Genomic DNA, 25,963 nt, shown 5'->3' on the forward strand with positions numbered 1-25,963 from the left:
AAATCGGTTCATTAAAAACTCGCAGAAAAAAAATTTATTTTTTTAAGGTTATGGATGATAGGAAGAAACCTAGGAAAATTTGCAAAACTTAGTTTTGTTTAATGATAAAAAGATTTTATCATTAAACAAAACTAAGTCAAACAGATTTTATTATTAAACAAAACTAAGTCAAACTAAGACAATCCATTGAAAGAGGGATTACGACCCTCCTTGTTCGGCTAAAATCTTTGCAAGCAATCGTTGCATTTATTTGTTCAATACTTCGAGGTATTGAACAAAATCTAATCAACGTAGTGGTTGCCAGGATATTTCACATTTGTAATAATCTTTTTTATCACATATGTAATCAATTGAGACGGCATTCATATCAACATGTCCAAACAATCGTGTAACTGGCAACTAATTAAATTCATAAATTATAAAAACATGCCGTATGTTATGTACCATCGACATGGATCATTTACAGTATATGTTCAGATACTCTATTAGCGCATTATCCAACACCGCCATACGATGCTGAGGTTCTTCAAGAATTACTTAAGGCTCCTGAGTACTCGCCGCGGCCATATTGAAGTCGTGACGTCAGAAGCGAGAAATTGCGTGAAATGACACGTAATTTTGTCCGACATGCCATTTGTAAATAAAGCCAATTTGGATAAAACAAACTAAGCAGATGACTTTAAAACACTTCTAAATATCGGTCACGACTATCCTTTTTCCGCCTAACAATCAGTAAATAGTTGTAAAAAGCATGTAAAGTGAAGCAATTGAAACAGGAAAACACATGGGCACATAATTTTGTCCGACGTGCCATTTCTAAATAATGCCAATTTGGATAAAACAGACTAATCAGATGGCTTTAAAACACTTCTAAATATCGGTCACGACTATCCTTTTTTCGCCTAGCAGTCAGTAAATAGTCGTAAAAAGCACGTAAAGTGACGTCTATTCAGACAGGAAAACACACGGATAGCTATTAAAAGGAGTGAAAAATGTACTTTTATGTATAAAATTCAAAGAAACTTTACTCGCGGTCCATTTTTACGAATTTGGTAAATACGAGACAAGTCATGTTTTTACAATGAAACACATAATAACAAAATGACATGCACGATAACATTTCATCGTCAATCTGTCACGTTTCACGTGTATTAGTTCTAATTTTGTCCGCGACGAAATGTCGCTACCGTCAACGCGGAGTTCTCGGCTGAGGAGTCAGGAGCCTTAATAAAGTGAAAAACAGAGAATGTGGATAAAAAACATGGCTTTTATGGAACATAATCATACGCGGTGGTACAAGTAAAATATAAATTTTTTTAATTACATAACCCTTCTATATTTCTCTACATGCTTTTCTCATTCTTTTCTAGTATCAAAATTTATTTTATAACATTCAGGCTCTTTTTAAAAGACGTAAGACGTTTCTCTCATTGCCAATTTAATCTAGAATATGGATTTCTTATACATGGATTTAACACACGCTCGTGCACTGTTTACTGTTTAGAAAAAGACATAAGAAGAACTCGGCTACGCAAAGAAACCGAAAGCGAAGAAAGATCAGGCGTAAGCAGAGGACTTAAACGGCCCTTTTCCTGGCTTCTTCAACAAAAAACTATTTGTATTGATTGGGGTATTTTAATAATACTAACCACAAAGTTATTAGGTTATTATTAGGTTTAGTTAAAGATGTTTTTGTTCGGTTTAGTATAAGGCATTTATAAATAAAATTTATTACATCCGTATTGCGGTTTTCTTTAATGAGCAGAAATTAAACGATATGCGATTTTTAACCCTCGGCTGGTCTGCCAGCCGAGGGCTAATTAAAATACGATTATAGGTACCATATCGTGGATAAATTACTTTAATATACCATCCAAAAAAAAGAAAATAAACGTTTTTTCAAATATACATTTATCTTACAAAGACATACCTGATCTATCTCTCTTAATTATTCGTCTAATAAATACAATAATTTACTAACTCGCAGTTTTAAGTCATTCATTGTTCTTCAATACATAAGAAATACATATTAAATCAAGATGCCAAAAAATAATAGCAAGAACGTATTTGCTCAATAGTTCTAGAATTGAGGGGAAAAAAGTTAGACCCAGAGATTCGTTCTCTCCAAAAGAAAAAACAAAAAAAATTAAAAGTAGGAAACAGGAAGAAAAGCGAGTAAAAGATAATATAGCGAAAAAGCTCAACAATGGTCTACCGTACTGAATTAGCCAAAGAGTTAATGAATGATACTGCGGAACCTTGGCATTTATTTAGTTCAAATGTTTTACGAGTAGCAAAAAAAAAATTATAGAAAAGTATCTGGATAAAGATCCTTTGCAAGCAATATTATTAATGCAATTAGGATCTTTATTATATATTACATAATATTGGATTAAATCCATTTTTTATACATTATTTGTCAAACTACTAAACAAATCTATATAGAACGTATGCAGATTTCGAACCATCCTGTATATATATTAAAGCAAGTTGAAAACTTAATAAGAAAGATTAATACTTGATAAATGTAAATCAAAACACATATTTTTGTACAATTGTGTTATTAATTATAAAAATAATGATCTTTTTCTCAGTGTGTTAAATGTTATCAGAAAATCACAACACTAATGCAATTTAATTTTGGCTGCAAGAATGAATCCGTTCAAGTGCACCATGCATACGAAAAGTTGTCTGCACTTTTGACAGCAGAAATCCGTTGACACATTAGCTAGATTTATTTCCTCTTTCTCTAGAGATGTTAAATACTTTATTTTATGTCCTTCTTCATCAAACCACAGATCATATAAGTCTTTGAATGCTTTTGAATCTTTAGCGCCTGATCCAATTAACATACTGAACAAATTAGTTAGACTTATTCCCTTTATCTCTAGATTTCAAATATTTTGTTTTATATCAGTTTTCACAAACCATCGATCATATAAATCTTTAAATGCTTTAGAAGCTTAAGTGCCTGATTCACTTAAAATACTGAATATATTAGTTAGATTTATTCCCACTTCTTCTCGCAATTTTAGATATTTTATTTTATATCCTTTTTTATCAAATCAGATGACTATATAAATCTTTGAGTGTTTTAGAACGCTCCATTTAACATCTGATCAATTTAAAATACTGGATATATTAGGTAGATTTAGTCTCTCTTCCTCCAGAGATTTTAATTATTGTTTTATATCTTTCTTCAAACCACAGATCATAAAAGTCTTTGAATGCTTCAGAACCTTTAGTACCTCATCCACTTAAAATACTGAATACATTAGCTAGATTTATTCCCACTTTCTCTACAGATTTTGGATATTTTATTTTATATCCTTCTTCATGAAACCACAGATGATATAAGTCTTTGAATGCTTTAGGAGTTTTAACGCCTGATCCACTTAAAATACTAACCACAATTGCTAAATTCATTCCCTCTTTCTCTAGAAATTTTAAATATTTTGTTTTGTTTTTCTTCATCAAACCACACTTCATGCTTTGTCCTTCATCCATTAGTATCCGTGAAACCAAATATCAGCGAAATTCATTCGATAGTGCAAGAGTTAGTCAAAAACAAGATAAAGCAATGATTTCTTTAGATGATCAGGAAATGGATCTCTCTTTGGAGAATCCACTTACATTTAACAAAGATAGTATTCCCGTGCAAATGACTAAAAAGTATTCAGTTCAAAGAAATATTGTACCTTATCGAGTTGGAAGGAAGAACAAAGCTGATTGACCTTGAGACCAAGTTCCAGGTTAGTGTAAGCACTATATAAAGAGTCTGAAATTACAATTAAACATCAAGAGAAGTCCAATAACGTCATATCTCCAAGATTAAAATCGATTTTAGAGCAGTGAGAATTAAATAGAGACAAAGTATCTAATAGCTACCTATATGTAGTCCATATCGAGTCAATGAAGATGACAATATAGGAAATTTTCACTCATTGAACATAGGAAAACGGTTATTCAACGCAAATTTACAATACATCTTAAGGGTTAGAAAGACGGAAGCTAAAATAATTGAAATTATTTGCAAATACTAAACTAAAGCAGACAAATGTGTAGCAAGTATTAATCTGAATAACGATCGCTAGGTAGCTTATATACCAAACTATAAGGTAGGTAGGAGTTATCAAAGGAATAGACATGAATCTTGATATGAATAAAATTAAATAGGTAATTGATTTTAATAAATCACCAGTAGAAATCTTTAGAATTTTAAAACAAAATTGTGAACAAAATTCAAAAAGATTCAGCATCAATCAAAATCACGTATGTTGAAGGTTTGTTCCCAGAATTCATCCTCATATATTGGGTAAAATTTAAAGTTTTCCCGATTATAATAATGCCGGTAAGGAAATGCAAAAGATATCTATGGGGTCATTCGATTTTCTCGTGCAGAAATGAGGAGCATATAGAAAAATAAAGTGCAAATAAAAAAAGTGCTAACATAAATAATAATATGGACACAGTAAAATGCACTGATTGTCAGAGTAATCATCCACATGAAGACACCAAATGCCCCCATTTAAAAAACTTAAATTGATAAACTATGTCAGAGTCTATTGCAACACGAATCAGTTGATTATGAAAAGATTGATTAAAAACAGGAAGATAGAGTATTTAAGTTAAGTGAAATATGAATTTAAATCGGTGGCTTACATAGAGTCAAAACTATTGGGTTGTTCAAAAAGTCATTGCGTTTTTTTCAATAGATGGCGTTGTCTAGGATTATTAATATATGAGCGTGATATGAATGTCAAATGTTTACGCGCGTTTTGTTCTTGACACTTAACCTAAAAACCAAAAAAAAAGTTGACGCGATTCGGTCGAGTTTTGTGCTTTCAATTGTGGTTTAAACATGGAGAATTTTAAAGAGCATATTCGCCATATTTTGTTTTATTACTTCAAAAAAGGAAAGAAAGCAACTGAAGCAAGGGAAACGTTGCGTCGAGTTTACGGCAGAAATATCGTCGCAAAACGCCAGTGCCAGACTGGTTCGCCCGATTCCGTGATGGTGATTTTTCAGTTAAAGACGCTCATCGCTCCGGTAGGCCTTCCAAGATTGATGACGATGAAATAAAAGCATTGGTGCAAGCAAATAAGCATTCAACGGTTCAAGAGCTTGCTATCGCTCTAAAAGTATCCACTGGAAGTGTTCATGGCCATTTGAAATCGCTAGGCTTTGTAAAGAAGCTCGATGTTTGGGTACCGCATGAGTTGAAAGAAATTCATCTGACAAAGCGCATAAGCGTCTGCGATCAACTCATCAAACGCGAAGAAAACGATCCGTTCTTGAAGCGTATGATCACGGGCGACGAAAAATGGATAGTCTACAACAATGTCAACCGAAAAAAAAGTTGGAGTAGACGAGGTGAAGCACCGGAAAGGCAAGCAAAGGCGGAGATCCACCAAAAAAAGGTGATGCTGTCAATCTGGTGGGATTGGAAGGGACCAATCTTCTATGAGCTACTTCCAAAGAACAAAACGATTAATTCCGATGTCTACTGTGAGCAGCTACAGAAATTAAGCGATGCCATCGCACAGAAACGTCCCGAACTGATCAATCGTAACAGTGTGGTGTTTCACCACGACAATGCGAGACAACACACAAGTTTGGTCACTCGGCAAAAATTGTTGCACCTTGATTGGGATGTGTTGCCACATCCACCGTATAGTCCAGACCTTGCACCATCAGACTTCCATCTCTTTCGCTCCTTGCAAAATTTCTTGAATGGTAAAACGTTTGCTTCTGAAGACCTTATCAAACAGCACCTAGACAAGTTTTTTGCAGAGAAAGATAGGAAGTTTTATGAACGTGGTATTATGAAGTTGTCCAAGAGATGGCAGAAGGTCATCGAACAAAACGGCCATTATATCATTGATTAATGTTTATTACATATATTAAATAAACACACCTGAAAATAAAATGAAAAAAAACGCAATAACTTTTTGAACAACCCAATAAATACAAAAAATGCTAAAACTAAAAATGTTAGTTAAGATGATCAGTCTTTTCCTGTACTTAATTATAACACTAAAAATCAAAATGATTTCCGCAGCAAAGAAAAACTACGAATAAAATAAATAAGAAAAGTAACTACTTCACCCCTTGTTAATACTAGAATATCTATGTGCGATTGCAAAAAAAAAGTAAATTTGATACATTTTAAACTGATACTCAAGAACAAAATAATTTTGTTTATTGGAAATAATGACATCTTGCATCACGCCACAGAGTGATGATGATTCTACATTGAAGTCACCAGTAAGTAATCATGAAACCAAAATTAATATATTCCAAAAAAAAAATCTTATCAACCAAAACTTTAACTTTACAACGTAGGGCAATTAAGAACAGAAGCTTAGGTGTTAAAAATTTAGCAAGCAAGGCGATTGTATCGTCAGATACTGGCATCCCTTAGAATAATAGAATCCTAACTGCTGGATATACCAGAGCGAATTTTCAAAAGAATGAAGATAATATAAAAATTCTTAACGCGCACGCGCACAGGTGGAGTCTAACCAATATTAAGAGAAAACTCTGAAATTATATCTTCCGCCGAAGAAGATAGGAACGAGAACATGAACTACACGATAAAAAAATTTCAATCATAGAAAGAAATAAACAAGTAGTTCCGTTCTAAGAACATACTGATTCTTCAATTGCTTAGGATGGCAAATCTCGACAAACCAGATCAAGTTAAAGGCCAGTTGATACTAGAATATCTATGTGCGATTGCAAAGAAAAAGTAAATTTTATACATTTTAGACTGAAAAGATACTCAAGAACGAAATAATTTTGTTTATTGGAAATAATGACATCTTGCATCACGCCACAAACAGAGTGATGATGATTCTACATTGAAGTCACCAGTAAGTAATCATGAAACCAAAATTAATATATTCAAAAAAAAATCTTATCAACCAAAACTTTAACTTTCTCACTAATCTGATATTTATAGTAACAATTGCAGATATAATTTTTGAATGAACTTTGTATGTGATACTTATATAATTTATAATACTGTGTAAATTAACTGATTATTTTAAAAATTAATTGGGAATGAAGATCGCATTAAGAGCAACTCGTGGAAGTCTAATAACATTTAAAGACATTCTCGTTGCAACACTGTTTCAGACACATTTGACAATACTATCGCAACTTTTGTAATCCTTCTATTTTAATTTTATTGACAGTGTACTTTGGTGTATCGACTTTATGTTTTCTCATGCAATAATGAATTTCGCGTCGGTGACGAGCGAGATGGCTCAACGCATTGCCTGCGTCCCCTTTTACACAGGAGTACAGATAGTGCATTCGATCTACATTCAAAAAATCTTTATTTACAAATAGATCGCGTCATCTACAAATACAAATGCTACGTTCAACGAAAACAGAGTAATTAATTTTAATTATCAATATTATTATTTAATTTGAGAATCGATATTATTTAATTTGAGAGAGAGATTTACAAATTGTAGAAAAAAATATTTAACACTTCAGTAGAATCCTTATACTCGTATATAAAATGTATACGAAATATGTAAAACGTGCGTCGCTCTATCTGCGTGTAAGATGTAAAAGCAAATGAGATGCGAGATATTACGTTCAATTCTAATCTTCAACGTGACATATTTTCACATTTCGAACCAACTGACTCTCGAAGCGAGAGTATTGATATAACTTTGGTACGTTGAGACATTTGAGAGGGTTCCAATTGCCTACAAATCGATTGCCTACAGCGTCGATAGCCAACATCCCAATTGCCTACAAGACGAACTGCACACAAGTAATACTGCCTACAGATCGATTGCCTACAGTTTCAATTGCGCACAAGTAAAAAGTTAAAGGACGAATGTACGATTGCACACATGTAATATTGCCTACAAAGCGAACTGCACACAAGTAATACTGCCTACAGATCGATTGCCTACAGTTTCAATTGCGCACAAATAAAAAATTAAAGGACGAATGTACGATTGCACACATGTAATATTGCCTACAAGGCGAACTGCACACAAGTAATACTGCCTACAGATCGATTGCCTACAGTTTCAATTGCGCACAAGTAAAAAGTTAAAGGACGAATGTACGATTGCACACATGTAATATTGCCTACAAGGCGAACTGCACACAAGTAATACTGCCTACAGATCGATTGCCTACAGTTTCAATTGCGCACAAATAAAAAATTAAAGGACGAATGTACGATTGCACACATGTAATATTGCCTACAAGGCGAACTGCACACACGACAATATTTCGCACAAGACAAATTGCACACAAGTAATACTGCCTACAGATCGATTGCCTACAGTCTCAATTGCGCACAAGTAAAAAGTTAAAGACCGACTGCACGATTGCACACATGTAATATTGCCTACAAGGCGAACTGCACACAAGTAATACTGCCTACAGATCGATACAAGCCTTATTGCGTACAAATAAAAAATGAAATATTAACGTCAGAAGCAAATATTTTATAGCAAAGTACATTAAAATAAAATGTTATTTTTTGTATACATTGATTATTTTCTATAAGTAACTAATGTAATCAAAATATTACTTAGCAAGAAGTTCTTAAAAAATGAAGTAAAATAATTATTTGTAAATCTTTATTTTAAATAATAGTTTTTGAAATATAGGATTTCTTTCTTCGTGTGCCTTACGCTTGTAATCAGCGCGTAAGAGTGATCTCTTTTGCATATATCACTAGATATAAGAGTTTAAAGCTAACCAATCACAAACTGCGTTTAAACTTTAGACGGTCACATGTTTGAGTTGCGTGTGTGTACAGTACAGTAGCACTGTCCTGGAGAAAGTGAAAAAATAGCCAATGAGAGAAAGCCATCTAATTCTATTGGCTATTTTGCTACTTTCATATACAAAAGTTATTTGAAAGTTTTCAAGAATAGGGCCCCAGATGCTTTACCGCTCATTGAACGGCTAAGACTGTGTTTCGTTTTTACTGGCAGTACTGAAAATTTATAGTTCACGTCACATATGCTATACATTTTCAGTATTGGCAGTCAATATCGGAACACAGCCTATGTAGCATTTGAAGATGATTGGTTCATACCTTTGAATCCGACCAATCATCTTAAATTGTTATTTAGCCGCTCAGAGAACGGTTGCGCGTCTAGATGCACACAATATTTATTTTATTTAATTGAGAATGAGAACCGCCTTTTCGGTTTTAACTGGATCTTCGTGCTGTTTTTATTTTTTAAGTGATTTTATAAACCCATTCACACTTGACGTACCTGCGCACTGATTATTTTCAGATCTACCACATAATTCAGATCTAAGTCAAATAAGAATGAGTAATATCACGAATTAAATTAAATTAAATTAATTTTAATAATTTAACGATGCTACTCATTCTCATATGACTTAGATCTGGATTATGTGATAGATCTGGAAATAATCAGTGCGCAGGTTTGTCAAGTGTGAATGGATTTATAAAATCACTTAAAAAATAAAAACAGCATGAGGATCTAGCTAAGACCGAAAAGGCGGTTCTCATTCTCTATTTATATTATACAAAAATTGGTCAAACACCTTACTGTATTTTATTTAACTTTGTAACTTTCTTGCTCGTTGAGAGAAAAAATAAATTAATGAAAGAATAACATTTTTATTTAGTATCTACATTTTCTATATAAAGTAGAACCATTTATCACGATATGTATTCGTAATCAAGAATTTTATAATTAGCTAACTTATAAGCAAAAACATATATGCTATCATAGCAACGTACAAAATATTCAGAGAAATATGCCGTATTAACGCACACTTTCCAGTAGACCCGTCTGTTTAGTCTCTTCTCGCTTTTACGCAAACTATTTTCGGATAACATTTTTACGTAGTAATTACGCGGATACAATGCGTATATATTTCCCTACATAAGGGACATTTGTAATCTTCTATTTGCTGTTCGCAATCGCCGCAAATACAAAGATGGCCGCATGGTACAAATACATGGGTTGCAATTGTGTTCAAACATGTGCAGCAAACACCCCGATTATTTTCACTTGATATTGGGCCTGACAGAACGGGATGATACGGCAAATCATTTTGTTCTTCTTCAGCGAGGAAACCATAATCATCCGCCGGAATGTCAAAATCGTGTTCATCTGTTAACAGAAAAATTTGTTTCTTAAGGTTCGTCTACATCTACCGTAACGCTTTAATTGTAAGCGATCGTGATCGTAAGGTAAGAAGTTTTTCATTATAAATATTGTCTGTCTACAAAATCGCAATACGTTGTATTCATCAAAACAAGCGATAAGTTATTAATTCAGGAATGGGAAGTAACAGCAACAAATTATAATAAGTAACGCCATTATTCGTTTCTCTTTTTGTAATATAATTTGTAATATAATTTTTTATATAATTTGGTAATAAAAAACAATTTTCCATAAGAATAACGATAAGGCCCCGATTGAAATAGTTACTTTCGATAATCAACTCGTTATCATTAAGCATTACTCGTTGAAAAATACTTGGAGCTTGACTCGTTATGTAACGAGTCAACTGACGATGAATTACTTTTTTCAATGAGTAATGCTTAATAACAACGAATTGTATAAATATACATACATACCTTCGTTTATCTCGTTTTCAAAAGTGGCATCTATTCTTGCAACTTCTTTCTCCGGTATATAACGTTCTGTCAACATAAGAAAAATTTATTATAGGAGAAGGGGATATTTTTGTGACTACTGTGAACATTACGACTATCTATTATCTCTGTTATTAGATAACAAATTCTAACAATTGCTTATGGAATTATTCGTTTGGTAACCCGCCGTTTTTTAGTCGCATTAATTTAACGAATATAATTGTTTAATATAAAACATTGATTATTAACAAAGTTATTTACTAAAATGAAAAAATGAATGCCACGTTACTCCTTTCTTCTCTATTAACTGATAATAATGAAATATGAGTGAATATATATATATATATATATACCTTCATTTCTCACGTGATTTCCCTCATTAGGGTCGATCAATTGGTCCACTGATCTTCCACTTCCTTCAGCAATTGTATCAGTTTCTGAAATAATGATACATGCACGGGCTAGGAAAAACATTGTATTCTATTGCAATAGGTTTGTATATGTTATATATGAAAATGATTAAAAGATATTAAAGTTATAAAATATGTCACACGTTCTTAAATATAAAAAAATTGATTAATATTAATATAATATTAAATAATATTAATAAAAACATGTAGTATTAGTAACATATGCACACATACCATCATTTACTCGTATATTAATCCGCTCGTTTACAATGGATTCAACGCGTGCGATCGGTTCTTGAACCGTTTCTTCCTCAGTGTTTGCAGTCTCTAAAATAATAAATAAATCACAATGAATATACACAGCAGATTAGAGAAATGACACCATAACTATTATTGGAAGTTTTACAATATGAAATGTTAATTTAATAGCATTAAACAAGCAGACTCATCGTTATTGCATGAATGATAAAAACATGTTACCTTCTACTTCGCGAATTAAATTTTGATTTATTCTCGCGAGTCTACCACGTCGTCCACGACGGCTAGGAGGCCTGCCACGATTCCCCCTCTCTTGACCCGTCGCTCCAGCATTCTGAATAATACGACTGTCTTCAGACGCAGCTGTTAAAGTAAGAAGTAAGCGAATAAATAAATAAAGTTTAATCAAATTTAAGAAATTAATTAAAAATAAAAAGTATATAATAAAATCGGAACAGAATCACGCGTCACATTATATAAGCTTAATTTATAAGATTCTCTAGTAGCAGTTAAAATCAAAGTTTATAATTTGGAGGGTAAACTTTACCTGTAGCCGTACCATTTGCGGAGTTGTCGGAGTTATTTCCATCGATAGATTGGATTGATGGTGCAGGGGAGGAGGCTGTTCCACTGTAAATAATAAAAAGAACAATTAATAAAATGCAAGATGTTCAACAGAAAATAAAGAATTTTAAACAAAATGAAAGAAATAATAAAAAAAGTATACCGAGAGATAGCTTATAAAATGGACTTGTAAAAAATAGGACAATACAAAATAACATGTAGACACATCCCAGGTAGTTAGCTGATTTGTTGTTACTTTAGTGCTAAAATAACGCTTTTGACGATAAATAACGTCAGTTTGCTACTTGGGTCAATTTTACATCCCAAGTAGCAAACTGACGTTATTTATCGTCAAAAGCGTTATTTTAGCACTAAAGTAACAACAAATCAGCTAACTACCTGGGATGTGTCTACATGTTATTTTGTATTGTCCTATTTTTTACAAGTCCATTTTATAAGCTATCTCTCGGTATACTTTTTTTATTATTTCTTTCATTTTGTTTAAAATTCTTTATTTTCTGTTGAACATCTTGCATTTTATTAATTGTTCTTTTTATTATTTACAGTGGAGCAGCCTCCTCCTGCACCATCAATCCAATCTATCGATGGAAATAACTCCGACAACTCCGCAAGTGGTACGGCTACAGGTAAAGTTTACCCTCCAAATTATAAACTTTGATTTTAACTGCTACTAGAGAATCTTATAAATTAAGCTTATATAAGGTGACGCGTGATTCTGTTCCGATTTTATTATATACTTTTTATTTTTAATTAATTTCTTAAATTTGATTGAAGTTTATTTATTTATTCGCTTACTTCTTACTTTAACAGCTGCGTCTGAAGACAGTCGTATTATTCAGAATGCTGGAGCGACGGGTCAAGAGAGGAGGAATCGTGGCAGGCCTCCTAGCCGTCGTGGACGACGTGGAAGACTCGCGAGAATAAATCAAAATTTAATTCGCGAAGTAGAAGGTAACATGTTTTTATCATTTATGCAATAATGATAATTCTGTTTGTTTAATGCTATTTACTTATTCACTTACTTTCTACTTTAACAGCTGCGTCTGAAGACAATAGTATCATTCGAAATGCTAGAGCAGCGGATCAAGGAAAGAGGAGTCGTGGCAGGCCTCCTAGCCGTCGTGGACGACGTGGTAGACTCGCGAGAATAAATCAAAATTTAATTCGCGAAGTAGAAGGTAACATGTTTTTATCATTCATGCAATAACGATGAGTCTGTTTGTTTAATGCTATTAAATTAACATTTCATATTGTAAAACTTCCAATAATAGTTATGGTGTCATTTCTCTAATCTGCTGTGTATATTCATTGTGATTTATTTATTATTTTAGAGACTGCAAACACTGAGGAAGAAACGGTTCAAGAACCGATCGCACGCGTTGAATCCATTGTAAACGAGCGGATTAATATACGAGTAAATGATGGTATGTGTGCATATGTTACTAATACTACATGTTTTTATTAATATTATTTAATATTATATTAATATTAATCAATTTTTTTATATTTAAGAACGTGTGACATATTTTATAACTTTAATATCTTTTAATCATTTTCATATATAACATATACAAACCTATTGCAATAGAATACAATGTTTTTCCTAGCCCGTGCATGTATCATTATTTCAGAAACTGATACAATTGCTGAAGGAAGTGGAAGATCAGTGGACCAATTGATCGACCCTAATGAGGGAAATCACGTGAGAAATGAAGGTATATATATATATATATATATATATATATATATATATATATATATATATATATATATATATATTCACTCATATTTCATTATTATCAGTTAATAGAGAAGAAAGGAGTAACGTGGCATTCATTTTTTCATTTTAGTAAATAACTTTGTTAATAATCAATGTTTTATATTAAACAATTATATTCGTTAAATTAATGCGACTAAAAAACGGCGGGTTACCAAACGAATAATTCCATAAGCAATTGTTAGAATTTGTTATCTAATAACAGAGATAATAGATAGTCGTAATGTTCACAGTAGTCACAAAAATATCCCCTTCTCCTATAATAAATTTTTCTTATGTTGACAGAACGTTATATACCGGAGAAAGAAGTTGCAAGAATAGATGCCACTTTTGAAAACGAGATAAACGAAGGTATGTATGTATATTTATACAATTCGTTGTTATTAAGCATTACTCATTGAAAAAAGTAATTCATCGTCAGTTGACTCGTTACATAACGAGTCAAGCTCCAAGTATTTTTCAACGAGTAATGCTTAATGATAACGAGTTGATTATCGAAAGTAACTATTTCAACCGGGGCCTTATCGTTATTCTTATGGAAAATTGTTTTTTATTACCAAATTATATAAAAAATTATATTACAAATTATATTACAAAAAGAGAAACGAATAATGGCGTTACTTATTATAATTTGTTGCTGTTACTTCCCATTCCTGAATTAATAACTTATCGCTTGTTTTGATGAATACAACGTATTGCGATTTTGTAGACAGACAATATTTATAATGAAAAACTTCTTACCTTACGATCACGATCGCTTACAATTAAAGCGTTACGGTAGATGTAGACGAACCTTAAGAAACAAATTTTTCTGTTGACAGATGAACACGATTTTGACATTCCGGCGGATGATTATGGTTTCCTCGCTGAAGAAGAACAAAATGATTTGCCGTATCATCCCGTTCTGTCAGGCCCAATATCAAGTGAAAATAATCGGGGTGTTTGCTGCACATGTTTGAACACAATTGCAACCCATGTATTTGTACCATGCGGCCATCTTTGTATTTGCGGCGATTGCGAACAGCAAATAGAAGATTACAAATGTCCCTTATGTAGGGAAATATATACGCATTGTATCCGCGTAATTACTACGTAAAAATGTTATCCGAAAATAGTTTGCGTAAAAGCGAGAAGAGACTAAACAGACGGGTCTACTGGAAAGTGTGCGTTAATACGGCATATTTCTCTGAATATTTTGTACGTTGCTATGATAGCATATATGTTTTTGCTTATAAGTTAGCTAATTATAAAATTCTTGATTACGAATACATATCGTGATAAATGGTTCTACTTTATATAGAAAATGTAGATACTAAATAAAAATGTTATTCTTTCATTAATTTATTTTTTCTCTCAACGAGCAAGAAAGTTACAAAGTTAAATAAAATACAGTAAGGTGTTTGACCAATTTTTGTATAATATAAATAGAGAATGAGAACCGCCTTTTCGGTCTTAGCTAGATCCTCATGCTGTTTTTATTTTTTAAGTGATTTTATAAATCCATTCACACTTGACAAACCTGCGCACTGATTATTTCCAGATCTATCACATAATCCAGATCTAAGTCATATGAGAATGAGTAGCATCGTTAAATTATTAAAATTAATTTAATTTAATTTAATTCGTGATATTACTCATTCTTCTTTGACTTAGATCTGAATTATGTGGTAGATCTGAAAATAATCAGTGCGCAGGTACGTCAAGTGTGAATGGGTTTATAATATCACTTAAAAAATAAAAACAGCACGAAGATCCAGTTAAAACTGAAAAGGCGGTTCTCATTCTCAATTAAATAAAATAAATATTGTGTGCATCTAGACGCGCAACCGTTCTCTGAGCGGCTAAATAACAATTTAAGATGATTGGTCGGATTCAAAGGTATGAACCAATCATCTTCAAATGCTACATAGGCTGTGTTCCGATATTGACTGCCAATACTGAAAATGTATAGCATATGTGACGTGAACTATAAATTTTCAGTACTGCCAGTAAAAACGAAACACAGTCTTAGCCGTTCAATGAGCGGTAAAGCATCTGGGGCTCTATTCTTGAAAACTTTCAAATAACTTTTGTATATGAAAGTAGCAAAATAGCCAATAGAATTAGATGGCTTTCTCTCATTGGCTATTTTTTCACTTTCTCCAGGACAGTGCTACTGTACTGTACACACACGCAACTCAAACATGTGACCGTCTAAAGTTTAAACGCAGTTTGTGATTGGTTAGCTTTAAACTCTTATATCTAGTGATATACGCAAAAGAGATCACTCTTACGCGCTGATTACAAGCGTAAGGCACACGAAGAAAGAAATCCTATATTTCAAAAACTATTATTTAAAATAAAGATTTACAAATAATTATTTTACTTCATTTTTTAAGAACTTCTTGCTAAGTAATATTTTGATTACATTAGTTACTTATAGAAAATAATCAATGTATACAAAAAATAACATTTTATTTTAATGTACTTTGCTATAAAATATTTGCTTCTGACGTTAATATTTCATTTTTTATTTGTACGCAATAAGGCTTGTATCGATCTGTATGCAGTATTACTTGTGTGCAGTTCGCCTTGTAGGCAATATTACATGTGTGCAATCGTGCAGTCGGTCTTTAACTTTTTACTTGTGCGCAATTGAGACTGTAGGCAATCGATCTGTAGGCAGTATTACTTGTGTGCAATTTGTCTTGTGCGAAATATTGTCGTGTGTGCAGTTCGCCTTGTAGGCAATATTACATGTGTGCAATCGTACATTCGTCCTTTAATTTTTTACTTGTGCGCAATTGAGACTGTAGGCAATCGATCTGTAGGCAGTATTACTTGTGTGCAGTTCGCCTTGTAGGCAATATTACATGTGTGCATTCGTACATTCGTCCTTTAATTTTTTATTTGTGCGCAATTGAAACTGTAGGCAATCGATCTGTAGGCAGTATTACTTGTGTGCAGTTCGCCTTGTAGGCAATATTACATGTGTGCAATCGTACATTCGTCCTTTAACTTTTTACTTGTGCGCAATTGAAACTGTAGGCAGTATTACTTGTGTGCAGTTCATCTTGTAGGCAATTGGGATGTTGGCTATCGACGCTGTAGGCAATCGATTTGTAGGCAATTGGGATCATCCGAGACATTTTACAGGTCGTTGCATCGTATCAGCTCTTTCCTGCGGAGAATCGTCATATTTATTTTCATTTTGAATTTTAATTCTACATATTATTGGTTTGAAATGAGGTAATTGCTAATTCTTATTACCAAAATGTAATATTTGACGTTATTCCTCTATTGTGCGCAGGCCCTAATTGGGTTGTTGAAAAAAAATTATATATATATTTTTTTATATGTAAACGTGTATTAATAACACCAAAGCACAAAAATATTTAAAAAAAATTTTTTGTGTAAACCTGTAAATTATTATTAATAATTTTATCGACGTAAAAATTCAAGTTTTGTCACGTGATTATGAAACGCTACGCGATTGGCGTACGGGCTCGTGACGTCACGATGTTACATGGTCACGCCGCGAAGACTGGATACGATGTGTATAAAATAAGCTCTCCGAAACGACTTATAATAAATTTGATCATTTAGCCGAATTTCAACGGAGAATGTGTGAACAAGGCTTCGTGAAAGCAAATAGCAATAATTTGCCGCAAATTAACATGTTTGCGGTGTTAGAATTTCTCAAAGATGATGATCGTTTCAATGCTCCAGAAATACGTTGTGCCAAAGCTTCATTGTAAGTATACGTTTGTAATAATTACGTTTCAATGTGTAACTGCTCATTCCAAATAACATTACTACGAGATTTTTATCGTAAATTATTTAAAGGAACTGTCGTGAGAGCTATGGAGATGCAGCTGTAGGTTATGTCCAAGTAAAACGTGAAGGAGACCTCTGCATTGTGAAATGTCGAGTATGTCCTGAACATAGGGTTCGGAGCAAAGCATATTCAACAACATTAATCATTAATGAAGCAACAGAGAAAATCATAGACGTTCAGTGTCATGATTGCGCAGCAGCAACAGGTATCTATGAATATATGCAATAAAAAGTGATGCGTTTTTACCTGTTCTCATTGCCATGCGTTCCTTAAAATTTGTCTTACATTACAGGTGGATGTAAACATGCTTTAGCAGTTGTCATGTGGGTACATCGAAGGAGCGAAGACCCTGCGCCTACAGAAATAGCATGCTATTGGAAAAAATCTCGTTTGTCAGGTGTAGGAACAGCACTCAAATATGTCGAAGTCAAAGATTTAGGCATTCAGAAAGTACATAAACTAAAACGAACATCCATTCCCGATAATAGCACTTTCTTACACGACGTTCTAGAACTGGCAGAAAGTAAACAAATTAACTGTCAAATTTCACGACTACAGGTTGACTTGAAATGTCTGAAAACAAATAATTTATCGTTGCACAGACTCCTTTTAAAATTTCACTTAAATGGAGGTCTGATATCAGGAAATTTTCTTACTTTTGCCAGTTCTGAGATGACTCAAGTCTTATGCGATGAAGCTGAAAAATTGACACGAAACCAGAGTGATTGCCCACTGTGGTACGAACTCCGATACGGGAGAATTACAGCTTCTAAGCTGTACGAAGCAGCACATTGTACAACAGATAGTGGGTCGTTTGTTAAACAGGTAACAGGGGCGAGTAAGGTGCATGAAACAAGTGCAATGTTACGAGGAAAGGACTTGGAAAAACTGGTGCTGATAGAAGTAGAGCGCGAACTAGATACACGAATTAAGAGTGCTGGACTGTATCTATCACCAAATTATCCAGCTCTTGGTGCATCACCTGATGGTATGACCAACGAATACATTGTAGAAATAAAATGTCCTTCGAATGAAAAAGCGTTGGAAAGATTCTTGTCGAAAGATAAAATTATCAATCCTAAGTGCGTAGCACAAATGCAATTACAAATGTTAGCCACAGGAAAGAAAAAAGGATTATTTTGTGTGGCTGATTCGGCCTTTGAAAATACAAAAAAAGTGCACATGCAGTGGCTTGCATACGATGTAGATGTAGCACAGGATTTAGTCAAAAAGGCAATGCTGTTTTGGGAAAGAAATATATTTCCATTGTTATTATCTTCTGTACAGAAGTAAGGTATTAATGTATAAAACTGTATATGTAACAAAATATATAATATATTCAGAATTATTACCCACTTGTCATACTATTTTTTTATTATTGGTGAATGTAAATTTATTAACGCCGAGGCAATCACGATAATGTCATCAGTGTAAGATAACATACTATGGTTTATAACAGCATGTGGCTTTAGAAAATCGAATTCACGCAATCTCCCAATGACACGTTCTACGTGGATCCGTAAGCTAGCAATGCGCTTGGTTTCCAAAACCTCAGATTTCGTAGGTTTATGTGTAGACGATACGCTTGGTGGTTTTATTAACTTGCAATGTTTTTCTGCTAATAAAGATTTAATATTTTTAAAACCTCGATCCGCCATAACAGCACATTTTTCAGGAAGCTGATCTAGTATACCACACTTCTCAAACAATAATACATCTGATATTCTACCTCCATATCCAGTAGAAATGAAATTGATAAAGCCATCCGGTCCACAAGATATCAAATACTTTATCGTGTTACATTTTTTATATTCAGACCAAGTCAAGGCTTGATTTACGGGATCGGTTTTTCGATTTGTATTTCCAGAGCATCTACTATGGACTGGACATGATTGTACGAGCTCCGAAAAGGAATAGGCAAAGTTTTTTTAACTAAGTCAGGATTTGGGAAGAAAATCAAAGTTTTTAGTAAGTGACTGAGTATTGGAACAGTTTTGTTGAAAACTATACTTGCATTACTAGGACTCATACAGAATTGTTCAGCCAGTCGTTCTAACGTATCTTGTCTTCTGATCTTCATTAAACATAACTGTATATTTTGGATACTTACATTACCTTTCGTGCTCAAAAGATGCAACAGTGATTTCCATTCGTTTGGAATCCCTAGGTACGCTTTCATGTTGGTACTTATGAAATAGTTTGTTACATTTAATATGTCACGTTTATATTTATTTGGGCTACTAGGATTATCGAGACTCGTTTGGTCGCTAAACATATAATAATCATGAGAACTACTTATATCTATCGATGTAGTTGTAGTGCTTGTCGATATGGTGTCATTTGCATAGGACATCTTAGAAATAATAGGTTTTGTCGGAGAAGTTGCAACATTCGTACAAATGGGTAATTTAATCGGGGAACAACATTCATTGACAGTCGATACTGGAATGTTGCACGTTGTATAAACGCTACGATAATGTGGTCGAATCTTGACCTGTACGCCAACACTGTGCTGCATCATGGAAGTCTGTATTCCGACGTCTCTTCTTGTATCCGCTACTTCTTGTATTTCACACACAGTGAAAGTTTGTTCAGCTCGAGATTTGAGACCGAGTTCATTTATCGCAGGCTTATTTAGGGCAGCAGTTATATTGAAATCCCTTATATTCTGTTCCGATGCATCTGCAGCATTTGTCGAAGAAGACTCGAATGTTTCTGTAAGGATCTCGTTTATTTCCGCTCGTCTTTGTCGTTTTTCTGCTACTATACGTGGAGTTGAGCATGTTCTACGTTTACGGTCGGGCTGGCATTCGAATTTATGTGGAATAACGTTTTTTTTAATTTTTACTGGACCTCCCATCATCATGTGATACTGATAATTTTCCATATCCTCTCGCAGCTATAAATATAAAACATTTTTGATGCAGTTACGAAATTAGGTTAAATTATTAATAGATGAAATCCTATCAAAAAAATAATAATTTAACAATTTAACATATACTTAGGCTGCAAAAACTTACATTGAAATGGTCTTCACAGCAAAAGAAGTTCGATTTGCTGTTTTTTAGGTTATCTCTCCGAACGGCATTAAACCATTTTTTACGAAGGTTCACGTCTTGTGGCACTGTCGCGAACACTTTATTTGGTGTACTTTTTGTTGTACTACCACAGAGAGGGACGAAACACGTTCTATACGTTTTAATTGTTGCCATTTCTATTAAAAACTCAAAATCTCAACAGATATCGTATACAGTATGTAACATTGTGACGTCACAGACGGCTCGGGTAACTTCGGGCGTGATCGGCGCGTCATCGGCTATGAGTTTAAAGTAATATTTTATAAAATCTACATCTCCGTTAATATTACGAAAAAAAAGCACTTTTTTTCTATAAAACATATGCATATAAACTTTCTAAATATTAAAAAAAAAAATTACGTTCAAAAACCCAATTCTACGATTCAATTCGTCCGTCGCGCAGTTTATTTTCGTCTCCTTTTTTTCTCTGCAAACACACTTTCCTACGATTTTGGAATGCACCTCAAAGGGAAGGAATGGCTCGCTGCCCGGGTCACTCAAAGCCAAATATCTTTGTAATATGCAATGTTGCACTGCTGTAAAAATATTGCTACAAGCTTCAATGCAATACTTATGGGATTGTACTAGATACTGCATAAATTTCAATATAAAATTATTCTTTTCAGGTTTTGATTAGACATTGCAATCGAAGAAAAACTAGCAGGAGTTTATCCTCATTGCTTTAAATTTCATAAATTTAAATTTAATACTCCTTATGATTAAACATTCCAAACATCTAATAATAATTAAAGTGTTTACTTTTAACAATTATATCAACATAATGCTTTTCTTGTTATAAATTTTGTAATGTTTAAAATCTTCGCCAACTCAATCAATTCAACAGAGTGTTGAAGGGACGAGTGGCGGAATGATTGATAATAATCAGTCCACCGGACATCGAGACCGCAAAATATGCATCCGTCGAAAACTATTGGAGCTAAGACTTTTAAACGCAATTCCAACAAAATCTTTATACCGGACGATACGAGCCGGATAAATTCCAGTCGATGGCCCAATACGCGGTGTACGTTTATCAACGGGCAAAAACGCTTGATCCACCGATGATCCAAGATGATGAAATTGTTCTATTAAAAAACCATTTTAGCGCGGACATAGCGCGTGAAATAAGACCAACGACGGTCAAAGAAAGACGATATTTAATCCGATTGCTAGACACGATCGAAACAACAAAGTCGAGACATATGAACGGTTTCGAATGCGGTGGAAACGCGAAGAGATTAAATTAAAAAAAAGAAAACTTACGAACTTGCAAGCTACGAAAAGTAATACACGCGAATTAATTTCGATGTACGGTTAGTAAATTACGCGATATATCGTCGTATGGGGAAGACGACGATGACACCAAAGACGTCATTTCAAAAAGATTCCTCGAAGAGGAGAAAAAGTTAGAACCCATTCAATGAATTGATGCATGGTGAATCAAAACCAAGTATAAATAAACAACATTTTCACGAGTGATGCAAGGTCAACGATGAGCAAAGAGAGGTACAGTTCATAATTCATTTCACATTAACGGTGGAAAAAGTGGAAAATATAAGGCGAACAATCTGGTAACGCGATGCCACATACAGTATTAACGATAAAAATTTCATTTCGATTATGATTGCGTCAAATTTATCGGATCAAATACGGAATACACCGTAGAATTCAAATTTCAAATTGTATAACAAGCCATTTATTCGACCAAATACAGAATTCGCCGTAGAAATCTCTGTTCTGATTATAATTATTAGTATTATTCGTACAATAGCAAAATCTTCTCATCCATTCATGTGACACTTTGAATCCTGATAAGTTTATTTGTTGTTGCGCTTGCAAAGCCCATCATGTAGTATCATAAATAATTGTTCCCTTTTCAATCGTTTCAATAAAGGACCCCACACAAAACCAAGAATTCTTGGCCTTTGGTGAAATTCATTCAAACACAAGCTCAAAAATGGCTAGTTTTTTTTTATATGTACACATGAAAATATTTTATATATGTCTTTTTACCCGTGCATGTGTGTATATGTTAGAAAAATGAGAAGGGAGAAGTACGCTACTATTTAGCTTTAAAAGCTAAATACTAGCATACCACTAACATTATTGCATATTAGTAAAAAATAATTACTAATATTATTGCATATTAAATAATATTAGATTGCATCGTGAAATCAAGTAACATAAGCACAAGTTTTCCAGAAAATTCATCAACTATACTAAAGGAAAGAACTGTAATGAGTAATCAAACACAAGAAAAAAAAACAAAAGAACTCATGACAGTCATGTTTCCTGATTTAACGTTATAATGTAATATTATTTAACCAAATCACTTGAAGTATTAAGTAATAGATTTTAAAAGATATCCTGAAGGAGAAAATCTTCCAGACTTGGGACTAGTTAGACCTTTGTGATTTATGAAAGAGTGCAACTAACGATGCTAATGGCAGCCGCGAGCTTTGGCAACGTCTATCCATTAAAACTCCCTCAAGCCACCTCGGCCAATCAGGAATAGCTGGCATGATGCCAGACTTTGAATCATACGCCACTCCCGTGTTAAGAAGCGCGAGCTATCGAGCGTAACCAACTTACTGAGTTGGAAGATGAGCTTGGGATCGCACGACCACCGACATCCCGCCCCCTGAGCGGGGCGACATCCCGGAAGCTAAATACGACCATCGAGGATTTAGCTGAGATACGTCAGTCCTCATTCATCTCCAAAGAACATGGAACAATGTGCCACCGCGTACGTTTCCATTCATGCTAAGAAATATGACAGGGGCCTTCTTCATTTAGAATAAATCAACTGAATGGAAGGTGCCCCTAACAGCCGGGGAGGCCCAAACGCCGTAACACACCCAGAACCTCCCAGTCCGAGAGGGCTGTCCTGTCCCACGGACTATTGGCATAAACAAATATACTTTTATTTTATAAAAATATATATACTTTTACTTAATTTTGTAATTATATTTTGTAGTGTTACTTATAGTCACCAATGATAAAAAGAAAAAATAATCCCAAAGATCAACAAACTGACAAATGTTTATGAAACTTTTTAACCTAAGATTCAGGTATTCTTCAGGTAAATCGGTTAAACAATATTACATTGTACCGTTAAATCAAGAAAACATGACCGTCATAAGTTCTTTTACTTTTTTCTATAGATAAATTTTCTGGAAAGAATTCATCTATTTATTTATTCATCTGAAAAGAAATCATAACATATTATTATAACGGCAATGCCTTCCAATTTAACAATACAACGTAATATTATTTAATATTAAATATTAATGTGCATTTAGAGTAAGTAAAAACACATTAGTCTTCCCTCACCCATATTTTAAATATCTTTAACAAAAAACTAGCTATTTTTTAGCTTTGTGCTTAAATAGACTTTTAATCAGTGAGACAAGAACTATAACGTACTAAAGTATTAACTTTAGATTAAGAGGGAAGCAATCATTCACGATATCGATATTACACGATGGTTTTGCAACAATTAAACTCACTAGGGTTTAATGTATCACACAAAGGATGAGAAGATTTAAGGTCGCGCATAAAATTGTAAAAAAATTACAAAATTTAAAGATTTATAACTATAAGTAATATATACAAGTACAAAATTGAGTTAAATAAACTTCACAAAGATATTTCTGTAGAATCAAGAATATTCAGAAAAGTCTTCTCATCGTTTAGACGAAATGAAATAACGGATAGGGGAGAGTGGGGTAAATCAGACCTAGCTGCAGTTTTTGCTCTCTGTAAGGCGTTATTATATAATTAGAGTTGAAATTAATAAAATTTAATTATTCCAAGTCTGATGACTCATAACACTTTACTAATTTAACATTTCTAGGACCAGATTTGGTCGGCCGATTACTAGTGCTACAAACGGATTGCAATTCCGACGTAAAAGTCCGATTTGGACACAAGTCCTTTCGAACTTTGAAACAATTTTTACAATAAATCGAAAAAGAGATCACAAAATAATTGATATTTTTAATTCTACACTCTTTAATTATCTTAAATCAATTATCTTTCAAATTTTTAACACCTTTTAAATAATGATTTACAAGGATTTTCTTTTTTTTTTTAATTTTCGCACGATGGTTGAAAATACATATTCGCGTCTATATTCTGTAAATGATGTGACAGAAAACTGTCAAACTGCTATCACATGTTCGGTGTTTTATAAGGACTTTACATTATAAATGGCACACAAATCTGCTTAACCGTATTCATTTAAATTAAAACGATCCGATTTGGAATAGGGTCCGATTTACCCCCCCCCCCTTCTCTAGTAACTATTGTACTTCTACACATTTACGTCTGTTAGAAGAAAGTTTTTCAGTGCATGTCGTGTTCGATATTTTCCGTGAGTGATAATTTTTGAAATTCGCGTAACTGTCGATAGCCAAAAAATTATATCTTAGTAAAAGCGGTCAAATGCACTTATCTGATATTTATACAAACACAAGTATATGATATTAATACGAATTATATTTATACGAATTATATAAATTATACAAATTTAAAATTTGTGTATGTAAAATATGTGAATTCGATTCGCAACCTGTCACAGTACGTCGCTTTCTTCTATGTACGTTTTCTTTCTTTTATGTATGATTCTTAAATTAATTTAATTATCTTCCAAAGAATCGAATTGAATGGAAATTTCTTCGTCGCGACATTTTGAGAAATTTTTCCGATCAGCAGCTCGTAATTTTTCCGGTCGAATCAATAAATTGAATTCTCAAGTCAAAAACTATTCAGATTCGTGCATTATTCTAGGTCGCTTTCGGCTTCAAATTTACTTAACGTATTATGTGCACTAAAGCGACAAGTTGACATCGTTCGAAGATTTTTGTGTCAAAATTTAATAATTGCAATACTTTCAAACAAACGTACGAAAATTTATGTAATAAAAAATTAATATCATCGTTTTATACATGTAAATAATTATATGTTATAAAATTAAATATTTTTTACCTCAACATAGACACGACAGAAAGGATATTGGGCAAATAAATCGTGATTTTAAACATATATTTAAAGCATAGTGTAATTAGAGATTATTACCATCAAGAGGCGCGGTCGCGTCTCGTGCCAATTCAAAAAAAAAAAGCGAGAAAGACCGAAGCCTCTTTTACGCGAGTCAGCGAGTTCAAGCATAACGAGATTATTAGATCTCAGCAACGGCTGAACCGATCAAGTTCAAAGTCGTCTCATTTGATAGCTTGGGAAAAATTGCATATATAAAAGTGTTTTTATTTTTTCTCTCCGTGCCGTACAAGCGGAGATATCGCGATGCAAATTCTAATCTCTACATTTTTCTGTAAGATACGTCTCCTTGGTCGTCGCCTTCAGGAATTCTCCCTTTCACATTTTCGACACAGTGTGGCGCTCGCTAC

General features: G+C 33.4%; 2 protein-coding genes, 1 long non-coding RNA gene and 1 pseudogene across 3 annotated transcripts; 2 read left to right on the top strand and 2 right to left on the bottom strand.

Annotated features, from left to right (window-relative positions):
* Window positions 1-4,861: 4,861 nt before the first annotated feature.
* Window positions 4,862-5,918, top strand: LOC120358612 (annotated as a pseudogene).
* A 10,175-nt stretch (window positions 5,919-16,093) lies between these two features.
* LOC120358613 lies at window positions 16,094-16,990 on the bottom strand. Its single transcript, XR_005575497.1, has 2 exons — window positions 16,908-16,990; window positions 16,094-16,818 (listed from the first exon to the last, which is right to left on the bottom strand). It is a non-coding gene; the product is annotated as an uncharacterized LOC120358613 (long non-coding RNA).
* Window positions 16,991-17,022: 32 nt separating this feature from the next.
* On the top strand, window positions 17,023-18,933 carry LOC120356780. Its single transcript, XM_039453252.1, has 3 exons — window positions 17,023-17,391; window positions 17,484-17,680; window positions 17,768-18,933. The coding sequence occupies exons 1-3, from the start codon at window positions 17,261-17,263 to the stop codon at window positions 18,766-18,768; spliced, it is 1,329 nt and encodes a 442-aa protein (XP_039309186.1). The 5' UTR covers window positions 17,023-17,260; the 3' UTR covers window positions 18,769-18,933.
* LOC105203321 lies at window positions 18,718-25,736 on the bottom strand. Its single transcript, XM_039453254.1, has 2 exons — window positions 20,496-25,736; window positions 18,718-20,374 (listed from the first exon to the last, which is right to left on the bottom strand). The coding sequence occupies exons 1-2, from the start codon at window positions 20,685-20,687 to the stop codon at window positions 19,310-19,312; spliced, it is 1,257 nt and encodes a 418-aa protein (XP_039309188.1). The 5' UTR covers window positions 20,688-25,736; the 3' UTR covers window positions 18,718-19,309.
* Window positions 25,737-25,963: the final 227 nt, after the last annotated feature.

This window comes from Solenopsis invicta, chromosome 9 (genome assembly GCF_016802725.1).
Source record: "Solenopsis invicta isolate M01_SB chromosome 9, UNIL_Sinv_3.0, whole genome shotgun sequence".
Classification (NCBI taxonomy): Eukaryota; Metazoa; Arthropoda; class Insecta; order Hymenoptera; family Formicidae; genus Solenopsis; species Solenopsis invicta.

Excerpts from the sequence above, each read along its gene's own strand:
- LOC120356780 (XM_039453252.1), top strand. The coding sequence starts at position 17,261 with ATGTGTGAACAAGGCTTCGTGAAAGCAAATAGCAATAATTTGCCGCAA. Across the intron at positions 17,392-17,483 it reads CGTTGTGCCAAAGCTTCATT|GAACTGTCGTGAGAGCTATG; the intron begins GTAAGTATACGT and ends AATTATTTAAAG. Across the intron at positions 17,681-17,767 it reads TGATTGCGCAGCAGCAACAG|GTGGATGTAAACATGCTTTA; the intron begins GTATCTATGAAT and ends CTTACATTACAG.
- LOC105203321 (XM_039453254.1), bottom strand. The coding sequence starts at position 20,687 with ATGGCAACAATTAAAACGTATAGAACGTGTTTCGTCCCTCTCTGTGGT. Across the intron at positions 20,375-20,495 it reads GCTGTGAAGACCATTTCAAT|CTGCGAGAGGATATGGAAAA; the intron begins GTAAGTTTTTGC and ends TTATATTTATAG.